This window comes from Arachis hypogaea, chromosome 9 (assembly GCF_003086295.3).
Source record: "Arachis hypogaea cultivar Tifrunner chromosome 9, arahy.Tifrunner.gnm2.J5K5, whole genome shotgun sequence".
Lineage (NCBI taxonomy): Eukaryota > Viridiplantae > Streptophyta > Magnoliopsida > Fabales > Fabaceae > Arachis > Arachis hypogaea.
In genome coordinates, this window is record NC_092044.1 from 111,093,378 (window position 1) to 111,108,094 (window position 14,717).

The 14,717-nt window shown below is 34.6% G+C and overlaps 2 protein-coding genes across 2 annotated transcripts; one reads left to right on the plus strand and one right to left on the minus strand.

The window, feature by feature from the left end:
• The first annotated feature begins 2,079 nt into the window (after positions 1 to 2,079).
• Positions 2,080 to 4,700, plus strand: LOC112711826 (uncharacterized). Its single transcript, XM_025764550.3, has 2 exons — positions 2,080 to 2,363; positions 2,910 to 4,700. The coding sequence occupies exon 2, from the start codon at positions 2,921 to 2,923 to the stop codon at positions 4,517 to 4,519; it is 1,599 nt and encodes a 532-aa protein (XP_025620335.1). The 5' UTR covers positions 2,080 to 2,363; positions 2,910 to 2,920; the 3' UTR covers positions 4,520 to 4,700.
• A 786-nt stretch (positions 4,701 to 5,486) lies between these two features.
• LOC112711825 (probable ATP-dependent DNA helicase CHR12) lies at positions 5,487 to 13,245 on the minus strand. Its single transcript, XM_025764548.3, has 12 exons — positions 12,790 to 13,245; positions 11,631 to 11,775; positions 10,743 to 10,807; positions 9,849 to 10,037; positions 9,606 to 9,755; positions 9,044 to 9,433; positions 8,468 to 8,727; positions 8,108 to 8,326; positions 7,761 to 7,968; positions 7,534 to 7,687; positions 6,517 to 7,122; positions 5,487 to 6,415 (listed from the first exon to the last, which is right to left on the minus strand). Exons 1-12 carry the CDS (start codon positions 12,961 to 12,963, stop codon positions 5,706 to 5,708), a joined length of 3,270 nt encoding a protein of 1,089 aa, XP_025620333.1. The 5' UTR covers positions 12,964 to 13,245; the 3' UTR covers positions 5,487 to 5,705.
• Positions 13,246 to 14,717: the final 1,472 nt, after the last annotated feature.

The following is a 14,717-nucleotide window of genomic DNA, read 5'->3' on the forward strand; positions in this document are numbered from 1 at the left end:
GATTATGTGGTGATCTAGATAGAAGACGTTCTACGACTGGTTGTGTATATAAAATACAAGGTGCTCCACTGCTCCAGTTAGTTGGCGATCGATGTTACAAGCTACAGTGGCACTATCTACTACAGAAGTTGAGTACATGTCAGTAGCAGAAGGAGTGAAAGAAGTATTGTGGCTAATGGGTCTTCTAGATGATTTGGGGATGAAACAAGATTGCGTGAATCTGAGTTGTGATAGTCAAAGTGCAATTCATTTGGCTAAAAATCAAGTTCATCATGCTCGTACCAAGCATATTGATGTAAGATATCACTTTGTGCGCGATGTTATAGAGAAAGGTAACATTTCTCTTATAAAAGTACACACAGATGAAAACCCTGCTGATATGTTATCTAAAGTAGTGTCAGGAAACAAGTTCCAACACTGTTTAGAATTGCTCAATATTGCTTCATGTTAGGCATTACATGGAGAAATAGAGGAACTACAATTGGTTTGATCCTGAACAAGGGTACGTAGACAGTCATTGTAAAAATGATGCAACTAAATATGAATACCACACTTTGATCGTCCAAAATTTGAGTAGATTTCAAATTGTGAACGAGGTAGAGAATTGTGAGAATAAAAGAAAGGCTAAGAGCAAACTTAGGGAGTAAAATAAGGTTTGCAAGGAGTTTTAATAGAAAAGAACTTGTAGGGAATTTTTATAGGAGGATTTTATTCTCATTCATTAAAATTATAGCATAGATGATACTATATATATTTATGTAACAATGTAGTTGAAACATCATCAAAAATAAGAAAGAAAGTTAATTCAGATCCTATTTTCTCGTATTGGATTTGTTATAGTTAGTGCATTATTGTGGGTAGTGTTCAATTTTATATTGCTTTCGATCTATTAGAAGTCAAAATTCCGCTACAGACTCAACAAAATGAATTGAATTGATAATCTCTACAAATGTAGACATAGGTGTTTCGAATTTGATTTTATATAATGGATTATGTTTTGTTCATTCAGTACTATACGATTGTTTCACCATGAGTACGGTTTGGTTCATTATGCAGAAATCCGTTTGAATTTGATTTTATATAATGGATTTGATTTTATATAATGGATTATGTTTTATTCATTCAATACTATACAATTGTTTCACCATGAGTACGTATTCGGTTCATTTGGCAGAAAGTTGTTTGAATTTAATTTTATATAATGGATTAGGTTTTGTTCATTCAGTACTATACAATTGTTTCATCATGAGTACGTGTTCGGTTCATTATGCAGAAAGCTGTTTGAATTTTATTTTATATAATGGATTATGTTTCGTTCATTCAGTACAATTGTTTCATCATGAGTACGTATGCAGAAAGCTGTTTGAATTTGATTTTATACGATGGATTATGTTTCCTTCATTCAGTACTACCATGAATACGTGTTATGCAGAAAGCTGTTCGAATTTGAATTTATATAATGGATAATGTTCTATTTATTTAATACTATACAATTGTTTCACTATAATAACATGTTCGGTTCATTTATGTTCTACACAATTCAAAACTTTTTCTCTCCTCACCTTCTATGCTACTTCACCACGGAGAGAAGGAGAAAAAGATAAAAAAAAACAGCAATAAATACAACAAAAGAATGATAATAAAAAAAAAACACGTAATTAAAAAGAAGGAACGCGCAAAAAAATGAGGAGAATGAGGAGGAGGAGGAACGCGAATAAAAAGGCGAAGAAGAAGACGCTCTATGCATAAACGAGCATGAGAGGAAGAAGAGAAACAAACACGGGAGAGAAGAGAAGAGGAAGAAGCGCGAAAAAAAAAAAAGAAGAAAAAAAGAAGAAATGTGAGAAAAGAAAAAAGTGGAAAAAATGCTTGATCTAAAGGCTAAAATTGTTTGGATGTAAAAAATATCTCATAATATAATATATTATATGCAGCAATATTGATTATAAATTATAAATTATAAATTAATACGTGTTAATTCTTAATTGACGGCGAAATAAAAAACAAAACAAATGCAAGACGGTTTAATTCGATTTCAGTGAACGGTTTAAGAAGGATAGTAAATAACTAAAATAAGATAAGATATTTATATTTAAAAAAATGGAAACTCAATAATGAATCACTTTTAAGTTTTAAAACCATTAACTTTAAACAGAGAGGAATAGAGGCTATCATCATTAATCACCATTAACCACATGCCGCATTTGCACTTTTTCAAAAGCGATAATCATTTTCAGGTTTCCCTCCACACTCTCGCTGTTCCATTTAAATTCAAGGTCTCACGAGTTTCTCAGTCACACACACACTGCGTTGGCGCTGCAAATAACCCAAGTCTCGGATCACCGTTCAACAGAGCCAAAGAGGTACCATTTTCAAATTTCTAGGGTTGTTTATCTTCTTCGTCGTGTTCTCCATTGCCCTACCTTTACGTAGTCTCAGATCTGTTTCATTGTTTTTTTTGGGCTTAAAGCTGGGATTTTTATTAGGATTATTTGCCGGCGATTTTCTCGGGTGTTTGTCCGAGGAAACGACCTCGTACTTTAACTGTGTTACATGTCACCTTGTTTTTATTAGGCTCGTTAAACCCTTTTTTGTTTCCCTCATAATACTTTGTAGTTTTACTTTGTTTAGTTTAGGTCATCATTACAAGTGCAGATTATGAATGAAATGGAAGGAAACATTTGGCAACGAATTTCATCCTGGTTTTTATTGTGTTTTCTTCTGATATGTGATATTTGGCATGCTATGGCTTGGAAAATGTGGCCGTTGATAATAGTTGGCACCTTCATTCGAGGATATACATCTATGGATGCAATTGTTTTACAATAAATCTTCATGAGCAAATTTTTACTCTTAATTCTGTTGAGAATATTCCCGTTAATTAGAATAACTTACATGGACATTTGTAGATTTAATTGCTATGGAGCTGAATTCGCCGCAGAGACCGTTTTCAATCAAATTGTGGCCACCTAGTCAGAACACTAGACAGACACTTGTGGAGAGGATGGCCAACAATCTGACAACGAAATCTGTTTTCACACAAAGGTACGGAAATTTGGACAAGGAAGAAGCTCAAGAGAATGCAAAAAGAATTGAGGATGTGGCTTTTGCAACAGCAAATCAACACTACGAGCAGGAGCCCGATGGTGATGGAGGTTCTGCAGTCCAGCTTTATGCCAAAGAATGTAGTAAGCTCCTCTTAGAAGTTCTCAAAAGAGGGCCGGGTCTAAATGGTAAAGAAGAAGTGGTAGCATCTGATAATACCTCTGCACCTGCTGAAGCTGTATTTGATATATCCAAAGGCAAAAGGGCCTTTATTGAACCTGATGAGGCCGAGGAACTACTAAGGCCGTTAAAGGAGCCAGAAAATTCTTTCACCAAAATATGCTTCAGCAACTGGAGTTTTGGACTAGGAGCAGCACAAGTTGCCCAGCCCATTCTCAGTTCCATCAAGCACCAGTTGAAAGATGTAGATCTATCGGATTTTATTGCTGGAAGACCAGAAGCTGAAGCTCTTGATGTCATGAATATATTCTCAACTGCACTAGAGGGTGCTGCCCTAAGGTCTTTAAACCTCTCTGACAACGCTTTAGGGGAGAAAGGTGTTAGAGCATTTGGAGCACTATTGAAGTCGCAAAACCACTTGGAGGAGCTTTATCTAATGAATGATGGAATCTCAGAGGAAGCTGCTCAAGCAATTTGTGAATTGATTCCTTCTACTGAGAAGCTCAAAGTTCTTCATTTCCATAATAATATGACCGGAGATGAAGGGGCATTAGCTATTGCTGAGATTGTGAAGCGTTCTCCTTCCTTGGAGGATTTTCGTTGTTCCTCCACAAGGATAGGTGCTGAAGGTGGAGTTGCCCTGTCCAATACTTTAGGAAATTGTATCCATCTGAGGAAGCTTGATTTGCGAGATAACATGTTTGGAGTAGAGGGTGGTATTTCTTTGAGTAAAGCTCTTACAAGGCATGCAGAATTGAGAGAGATATACCTGAGCTACCTCAACTTAGAAGATGATGGTGCAATTGCTATAATCAATGCTCTTAAGGAATCAGCACCTTACCTTGAAGTTCTGGAGATGAGTGGAAATGACATTACAGCCGAAGCTGTTCCTGCAATAGGAGCATGCCTAGAAGCAAAGATCTTCCTTGCCAGGTTGAACCTCTCCGAGAATGAACTCGAGGACGAAGGTGCCATCCAGGTAAGCAAGGCTTTAGAAGGCCACTTTCACTTAAAGGAAGTTGATCTGAGTAGCAACAAAATATCGAGGGTGGGGGCTCAACAGTTGGCTCTGACTCTGGTGCAAAAGGCAAATTTCCAACTTCTATTCATCAATGGAAACATCATTTCCACTGAAGGGGTTGAAGAGTTGAAGGACATATTCAAAACTTCTCTGGACATGCTTGGTCCATTAGATGAAAATGACCCTGATGGAATAGACAGCGATGAAGAATCTGATGAAGAGGGTGGTGATATTGAACTGGAATCGAAAATGAAGAGTCTTGCAGTTAATTAAAATGTAGTAGTACACTTTTATGTTTTTATGCTCAAGTAAACTCTTTATGGCAGTGTAGACCATTTTATTCGTAGCAGTTTATGTATCTATGAAGGTGCACCAGTAGAAACATTGAGGATATATATAGACATGTATCTGGATTATGTATGTTAATCATATTTTGAATGCTTCCTTTAATTTCTTTTGATGTGTGGCAACCGTGTAGCCTACTCATTTTTTCCCTTGAGGAATTATTCTAAACTAAGATGGAGACCTGCGCTGTGCTGGACCAAAATGTGTACTATATGAAAATATTTTGGTAATAATACTCTTAAAAATTAGTCTAAACTCCATTGTAGTGTAAACTATTTGTAAATTTTATTACTCTATATTTATTTCTATAAAATTTAAAACTACTTAATATACTAATTGCGTTAGTAACATAATACATTTTATTTTAAATAGATGAATTTTGTATGTTTATAGAAATTTTTTCTTTTGTAGATAAAGTTTCCTGAAATCCATAAATTTAAGAATATACGGAGTTATAAACTAAAATATTTTGAAATCTAATGATTTTAACCAAAAGTATGCATGTGCTAATATTCCTTTAGCATGTCTGCATGAAGAATATTAAAGTCAGATTGTCAACAACATGGACTTATGTTCATGCAATCATGTGAAGTCAACATATTAATATATTGCATTCTGAATGATCCCATCAAATAATCTGAGAGTCTGGTGCACAAGCATTCTGCAGTAACCCAAGATCCCAAGAAGAATCGCATCCAAAAGGTTAGATGTATGCGGTCTAAATGAAAATTTTACATCAGTGAATAATATTTATTCTCTCATATAAAAAAAAGTAAAAAACTGTCAGGATACCTAAATTTTTACAAGAAATTCTTATATTACCCTGTCTAATAACATTTGACAAAGTTTTATTCCATTTTTATCCGGACAGAAGCATGTAAATGAACCAGAAAAATAATACTGAATAAATTGATTGATTTTGCACTAATGCTGAGAGACATGTTACAAATACCACAATAAATTTCAGAGCATTATCATTTGTTGAGAAAGTACAAAATCTACTAATGGCTGCTGATAGACTCGGGAACTAAAACCAAAATCGCATTGAATAGCTCTGCAATATATATATATATATATATATAACAGCCACGACTAACTATAAACTTAATTGGAATCAGTTCCAGCTAGCTCTTCCATTTGAACTCTGTCCTTTGGTATCAGATGATGAACTCTGACCATAACTTGATCTCTTCTTTCTGTGAGTGTTCCATGATAACACATGCTGGTTCAAGCCACTTCCTTTGACATCCTCGTATGCATGCCTATGGGAATTTGCGCCTTCAAGCTTGGGTTTCTTTGAGGCAGGGGTCACATGGAAACTATCTTCACTTGTTCTGTCATTTGCCATGTGGACACTCTCAGCGCGGAGTTCCAAGAACCTTTCTTCGGCCCCTGAATTGTCACTGGCTTGTGCTGCGTTGTCAGATGAGAGGTGGTCTCTTCTCTTCCCCCTTACTGAAAGCCTTGATAGATCTTCTCCGTTCTCCACGGCCTTCATCCATTGAAGATCACTTAATGTATCTGCATAAACAACTTCTTTTCTTTTACGCTTTCCAGTAGCACTGCCATTGTTGAAATCTTTGAGCTTTTCATCCTTGTTATGAAGGGGAGAGTACACCCAATCTGGCAATTCATGCTCGTCCATTAAACGAGATCTGTAATTTTCCTTTAGTCTTCTCTCTTCATCCATTTTTTCAAATAGCCAAAATTCCTCATCTGATCGGGCTGCGAGGCGGTTAATTTCTCTCTCACTAGGTACATCTGTCCCAAGTGAACTTGTACCTCTACGCATAATCTCCTCTAGCATTTCTCTTCTGTCCTGAGCTGAAATAATAATGCCACATACTCAATTAGTCTGGTTTTTTTTGGCAATATGAAGTTATGAACTATATTCAAGCAAATAACAATTCTCAAGAACTACAAACCTGTCGAAGTTGTGTTGAAAAGTCCTGCCTGGATGACTTTTGCATCAATGCCCATCTTTTGTTTTGCACGCTCTAAAATCACCTCTTCAATTGATCCTACACTAACCAACACGAAAACTCTAACTTCTTTCTTTTGACCAATGCGATGTGCTCGATCCTCTGCTTGTTGATCCATTTGGGGGTTCCAATCACTGTCAAATATTATAACAGTATCTGCCGTTTGCAAGTTCAAACCAAGACCTCCAGCACGGGTGCTCAAGAGAAACATGAAGTATGGGGAGTCAGGAGCATTGAATTTTCGTAATAAAGTGCCTCTTTCCTCCGTTTTTGTCGAGCCATCAAGTCTTAGATACTTAAAATCATGAAGTCTCAAATAAATCTCGAGAATATCCATGAGTCTAGTCATTTGTGAAAAAAGGAGGACTCTGTGGCCTGCTCTGCGAAGTTTTGGGAGCAAACGGTCAAGAAGTTCAAACTTACCTGATGCTCTGACAATCTCCTCCTTACGGTTATACATATCATAATCTCCCACAAAGAGGTATGGATGGTTGCAACACTTTCTGAGTTGCATTGTTAAGTTCTGCAAGCTCTTTGATTTTCCAGAACCTACATATTTTTCCATATCTACTTTAAAACTTTGCAACACAAGCGCTAAGAAATCGTTAAGCTCACAAGGATCTAAAAATCAACTAATGTTACAGGTTTAGTTTTCCTAACAAAAGTAAGACAGACACCAACAGCAGGTGAAAGAAAGCTAAATTTATGTTGAATTACAAAATATTCATATTTCACCGATTTATAGCAAACTTGCAACAGGTAAAACATACCAAGGTAATATACAATTGAAGCGAATCTATGCTTATAGCTTACTTAGCAAAGATCAACTAATTCATAGGCTGTAGGCATGTTGAAAAGAAAAAGAAAAAAATTCATGAAGATAAGAATAACTTGCATTTTACCAAGTTAACAGGAGCAGTGAATTAAGAGATAGCTGCAAAACAAGAAATAGATACAGACCATTGTCTAAGCCAACTCTGCCTACGTCAGTGACTTGTTGATAATATACTTTCTGCCAGGCTGACATATCACATTTGAGTATGACCTGAGATTTCGAGGGAAGAAATTTTTCCACCTCATCCTTTTTTCTTCTTAATATGAAGGGTCTTATTACCTAAGAGTCAATGAAACACTTCAGAAAGAAGCCGCAAAAAGCAAGAGATATAGAAAATGGAAGAGAAATTTACTTGATGTAGACGTCGAATAATCAAAAGTTGTTCTTCATCTGTTAAAGAGACATCAACTCGATCAGCAAAAGGGGCATTAAACCAGTCCTCGAAATTCTGAACAGAGTTGAAAATGTTTGGAAGGAGAAAATTAAGCAGGGACCACAACTCCTGCAAGCTGTTTTGAATTGGGGTGCCAGTTAACAGGAGTCTGCGTTGAATGTGATAGCTGCACACAAGTAAAATTTAAATTAGATAAGAGGACTTCAATATTCAAAAGCTATCCCACTCCATATTCATCAACTATTTTTTTTAGTTGGTACAGCGTCAGGCTGTTTAGCATCAATAACGGTCGTTTAGAATCATACCCGGCTTCCAGTGTCCTTGCTAGAGCAGATTCATGATTCTTCAACCGATGTCCTTCATCCACAATTAGGTAGATCCAGTGAATTTTCTTGAGAATTGCTTTATCTCTCATTATAAGATCATAGTGTGTTAGCAGAACATTAAATTTCCTCTCCCCTAACAAATCATCCTTCATTGCTTTCCTCTCATCCAACCGTCCATCATAAAGAATAGTTGTTATGCTATATCATAAAGAAAAAGCACAAGAAATTTGTAAGTGAGTAACTGAGTATAATGTGTAGATTTCACAGACAGCGATTTCGCTCCCCTCTCCCCACCAGGAGGGCATGGAATGAAATAATCTGTAGTCTTCCAGCACATACCTTGGAACCCATGTTGAGAATTCATTCATCCAATTTGGCAGAACAGCCTTTGGAGCAACAATCAAATGGGGACCAGTAACACCCTTGTGCTCCATAAGATGTGCTATTAACGAAATTGTTTGTATTGTCTTCCCAAGACCCATTTCATCAGCCAAAATTCCATTTAAGTTGTTATTAAACAAAGAAAGCATCCACTGGAGCCCTTCTATCTGATATGGTCTTAATTCTCCACCTTGAAGAATAGATGGTTGCTCAGTAACCTACAAACAAATAAGCTTGTTATATCAATGTACAACATCTTTATACACAAACAACTAATAAGGAGTGACTTTTTCTGCCAATAAGAGAATATAATCATTAGTAAAAAGAGAAATATGAAGTTGGAGGAAACATAAAATATATCGAATCCCATGCACTCTATAATTCATACCAAAAATGAAGCCAAATGCCTACTCTTTATCCCGAATCTGCTATTATGAGAAATGTCTAATAAGGTATAACTCAAACAGCCAACAACTTGTCTAGAACATCAGTTTCTTTATGTTCCAAGTGAAATAAAGGGACCCAAAGACCTACCTTTTCTTGAATCGAATGTATGGCAGAATTGTATTGCCGCTGACCTTCGAGTAAATCACTAGTGTCACCATTATGATCAGAATCTATCATATCCATCTCTTCATCAAGAGGTGATTCCTTTTCATTCTTAGAAGCGTCTGACTCAGGTAAATCAACTTCAGAATCTTCCAAGGGTTCTATACCATCTGAATGTTTGGAGTCCTTTTGACGTTGAACAGCAGCTCCTAAATTTACTAGTAGTTTATTGGTTTCTTCAAGAAGCGTGGTTAATCTTTCATTCTTACTCTCCTTCACCATTCTCATGTAAGCTTCTTGATCATCAGCTTTTAATGCTTGGAACCTTAATTTCTCAGCCCGTGTGGCACGTTGCCTTTGCCTTCCATGCCATGCCTACAGAATTACTTTTTGAGAATTCATAAGCCAAGCTTAAACAATAATGAATTATTTCCCAACTCACATAGAAGAGAAAAGAAAAATGTCATCTAAACTCCCAAGGACAGTTCACAAAAGATACACCATGTAACCCAAACACCAGTATAAGATAACGGAAGAAACATTGCACCTGAATACCATCATTCCTCTGTTTTCTCCGCTTCACAGCAGCTTGAATTTGCAATTGAAACTCACGGACGGTATTGAGTATTTCTGCAAAAAATTTTCTTTTTCTAGTTTCTATATGAGTTTTTTCCTCCTCTTCTAATCTCGATAGTCTCTGCATGTGATAATCTTATATGAGATAAGCAGTACAAAAAAATTTCAATACTAGTCTAGAGACTGTAAAATACAGACGAAACATGTGGATCACCTCAGCATCCCTTTTTTTCCTTATTTGATCATCAGCATCCATGGCAAAGGGATCTCCAACACCATATGGCGGACGCTGCAACCTCATCATGCCCCAATCAAACAATTGCCTATCGGGGTATGCACATTTAACATTCAGCCAGTACTCAGAACTCACATCAGACCGAACCTTCGAATGCAACTCTCGTAGCTGCCACAAAAGAAGTCCTTGCCAACAAGGACACAATTTGTTATCGGTTGCAGTTGATTTAAGAACCATAGAAATTCAAGTAATTTCCTCATTAGAAATTATTCCTCAACTATTGGACATGACATTTTTTCCCTTGTTTTCTTAAACTAAAGAGATTCATTTCCATTTACTATTTCAATGAAAATAAATGAATACAAATAGTAACAGAACTAATTTAATCTATATTAATTATGTACATAACTTATTAATACATTCTAATATAAACTATACAGAATACCGTAGTCATACACTAAAATGTGGATGGTAATAATACTTAAAAAAATATACTATACTAAGATATGTAATACAATATATAATAAAAAATTTTGAGTGAAATAACTATCATCAACTAATATTAATCTTTATGCTTCATGCTAAGTTTTAATTTTTTTTCATTTTCTAATATGGATTATATTCTATCAACTTGTTCTTGCCTCTTTGAAACAAGGAAAACCTCTCTGGTTCTGCAAATGGCTAAGAAATATTCAGCTATATATGATCAAATATATAAAAGGTTATTCTATGTAACAATCCTTAGGCATGTCTTAATAATATGTTCTTTCATCACCCAAAAGGAAATCCTTACATAACCTACTATGGGTGAGGTGATAACTAGTTTTGGTAAATAAACTTAGCATGAAAGAAAGGTTCAAGAATCAATTTTACCTTTAGACCATAAAGTTCAAGCAGGCACTTTGTTTGCAAATCCTCTCCCCTTGTTGAAGGCAATCCTGATTCAAAACAATAGTAAAAGTTTTCAGTAAGGTAGTCAAGATTTTTAAAGGCCGCTCGGTAGAAATGATTGTGGAAATAAAGACAGCATGTTAAAACTATCTTAAAGTCACTTGGTCAGTCAATACTTTAAGGGGGATGGTGTTCACTAATATTGTTTTTGTTGTCTCCATGTGACCTCAAGGTCACGGATTGAAGTAGTCGAATCAGCCACAGATGTAATTATCAAGTTAGGCTACCTACATTACACCAAAGGGTGCGGCCTTTTCCCGAACCTTGCTTAACGCAGAATGTTTGTGTACTAGACCGTCCTATTTCCCTTTTTTATCTTTATTGCCTATTCACATTAGCATCACTGTCAATCCATTGTCAATTTGTCATTACTCAATGTCAACTTAAGTTTCATCATTGACTTGTTTTTTGCTATGAGAATAAGTTAGATATTTTCCTAAAAGATATATTTATATCAACGATACAACAACATTGCCTTATTGCATCAAAGTGATGTGATGGAAGCTCAGCCTTAACCTGTTTTTCACCACCTGATGATACTAATATAAACAAGCAAACGTCCTTTACAATAGAATCCTTTTGGAATATATGCAAGTCATAATTCTAGCTAATTCAATCAATGGGCTTGCATAAACTATACCTCTAAAGATCATTAGTGTTAAAAAAAATTAAGCAAACATCGATTGATAATGATCAGTGAACATGATGGGAGCATTTACAAATAAACTCAAATTCCATACCATTTACAGAGTCAAAAAACCATAAATATAAATAAAGAGGAGGTATTTCATTTTTACTAAAATTGTTAACCTTCAAGTTCATTTAATCGATGCTGTATCCGATTTTGATAACGGCTTTCCCTTGCTCTCTCCAATTCGGAACCCGAAGAGCGTTGCCTAAACAATGCACCTTCAAGGTCCGTAATTAAATTTTCACTAGAATTCCCTATATCATCCTGCATGATGATTAATGAATAATAGCAACATCATTATGTAATAATTTTGTCAGAAACTTGAAAGTATAGGCAGCACTTGTCCTTGCAATCAAATTACTTATAAGAGTAATCTATAATCAAACAACCAAAATAAGTGTGTTGTAAGATGAACAATAACACTAGAAGAAGTAGAAATATGGGTATGCAGAACATGTAAGTAACATCACTGTTTCTTTGGAGCAAAGCTATTGAAGTAAATTAATGTATGCCATAATTTATTCTGTATGCTCTTCTAGATTGATTTGCCAAAAGAGTTGTTTAACATTAAAATAAAATATGACTGAGCTAGTGCAAATTAAAAAGTGTGTTTTTTTTTAATACGTTTATGTTTTGTAGGAAACCAACTCATAATCACAAGTATTTTAGTTGACTCTACTATGGTCAAAGAGCAACCTTCCATCAATCATGCTTCATGAAAGAACTCATAAACCTTGCGTCACCCATAATGTAACTATGATTGACAAGTTCATGAGAGCTAAAGAAACCTTAAACCTATCGTGCAGACTGAAGAAAAATATAAATTCATGGTAAAGTGATAAACAAGTCAAATAAAAAAATGATGAGAGGTGTAGCTGGCAGCTGCATTGTATACGAACAACAATCAATAGGCTGAGAAAGACTCCAAACAAAGCATTGAGAAAAGGCACATATCACCATGAAACAACAAAACAAACCACCAACTCCAACAACTCCATACCACATCAAATTAAATCCAGCTACAAGTAAAACTAAAACTAAACACCCCATTGCAACAATCAAGAGACGAAGCAAAATAAGAATAAAAAAGGGCAAAACTTTCCAGAAATTTCGACATAAGCAGCCTCAAAAACCCAAAAAAAGTCATGAAATTTGGCCAACCCACATAAAAATCAAGATGAAAGAACGAAACTTGAAGAACGCCCATCAAACCCGATTACCCCAAAACATTGAGGAGCACGAAATCGAGAAGAAAGAATGAGAAGGGGAAAGACGTACTTGGAGCTGGTTCTGCGAAGAAGGGTGAGAGTGATAGATGGTAGAAACAGAACTGAGGAGGTGGGGAGGGAGAGGGAGATCACGGGAGAGGAAGTTAAGAGCACAGATGAGGGTGGTGGCGTGGTCGATGGGCGGTGGCTGAGGCTGCTCCTCCTTGAATGGAGCCATAACCATGGCGGGAACAACGGTCCTTGTGTCTTAAACCAACCAATATTTAAAAAATTTGTGAGGGAAGTAATCTGTGTGGGAAAGAAGCTTCTCTTTCTCTGTATGTGTGTGTGAGTGAGTGAGCCAGAGAGTAAAAAGAACGAGACACGCACACACACGCTCTCCCGCGCTATGCTTAGACCCAACCCTCTCTTCGGCGCATTCCTTCTCGGTTTCTAGGGATTTAGTTTTGCGCCTAAAAGGGCTTCTTTTATTTCCTCTTCGCCAAACACGTCTCTATATTTGCCTGCAATGACCAATGTGCCCCTCGCTTTTATGTTTATTAGACCATCTATCTAATATCTATTAATAACATTTAATTTTAAATTTAATTTAATTTAATTTAATTTACAGTCCATTTTACATCTAAATCTTTTTGGAAATTAAATTTAATTAAATTGATCCAAATTCAATAAAAATCAATTTTATTAGTGAGCTCGCTTCAACTCCTCACAAACACAAACATTTTATATCGCGCTCTTGAATATGATTACATTAAAAAAAAAATCGTTTCTAAAAACACTCTCAGTCTAACACAAAAATTTCAAAATTTCTCATAAATTTCTCAAAATCTCTGCAAAACTCAAAAAAACTTTTTTATGCTAGGTTTCAAATCTTCAACAATAAACACCATAACAAAAATAAGAAACATTATTAAAGATGATGAGAATCTAAACTATTTCTGTTTATTTTTTATTTTTTCACTCGCAAAATACTATATTCTTGTATTTATGTGCAATTTAAGTTTTCGCGATAAAATAGAAGTTTTGAACAATATTTTTCTTTATAATGTTGATTTTGTGATAACTGTACTAATATGGTGTTATCTAATGCATGTTAATGAATTTTCTGAATTTAAAATTGACATACATATATTTTTTGGTTGATTGAGTCATTTTTATGAACTTATTTTAGTGTGAGTATTTAGTAGATTTAGTTTATGTTTTCGTGATAAAATAAGAGTTACTAATGGTGATTCTTTTTATAGTGCTAATCTTATAATAATTGTGCTTGTTCTGTGTTATCTAATGCATGTTGATAAATTTTTTTTATTTAAAATTGACATGCATATATTTTTTGGTTGATTGAGTATTTTGCGATATCATTCTGAATTAAATGTGATGTCTTTGATCTCATTGACTTAAATTTATTATAATTAGCCCATATATGATAAGTGTAGTAGTTATGATTTTTGGTATCATTTAAAGTATATTAATGAATTTTTCTGATCCAAATTAATTTAGATGTGTTTTGTGATTGATTGAATCATGTTTACGTATTTGTGTTGTTTTTAGTTAGTATAATGTCATCATTAAATGCTTTTTGTGTTACTCTGAATTAAATATAGTATACTTAATCTCATTGATTTGTATTTGTTATAATTAAGTTATATATAATAGACATTTAAATGTATATAATTAAGTTATATATAATAGACATTTAAATTATATATACATTGAGTAGTTTTGGTGTCATTATAATTTAAACGTTGTATTGTTATTTATTAACTAATTTTTTTATTCTTTACAACTAAAATGACAGTTAAAAAAATTGTTAAAAAATCATAAAAAAAGAAATAATAAAATATAATGTAAGTGTAAATACATTAAAACAATATTTTTATTGTATAAATATATTATATAATATGATTTTTAATTTTTTCAGAATATTCACGATTTACGGTGTTCTACAAGAATTGTATATGAGATTTTTAGACCATC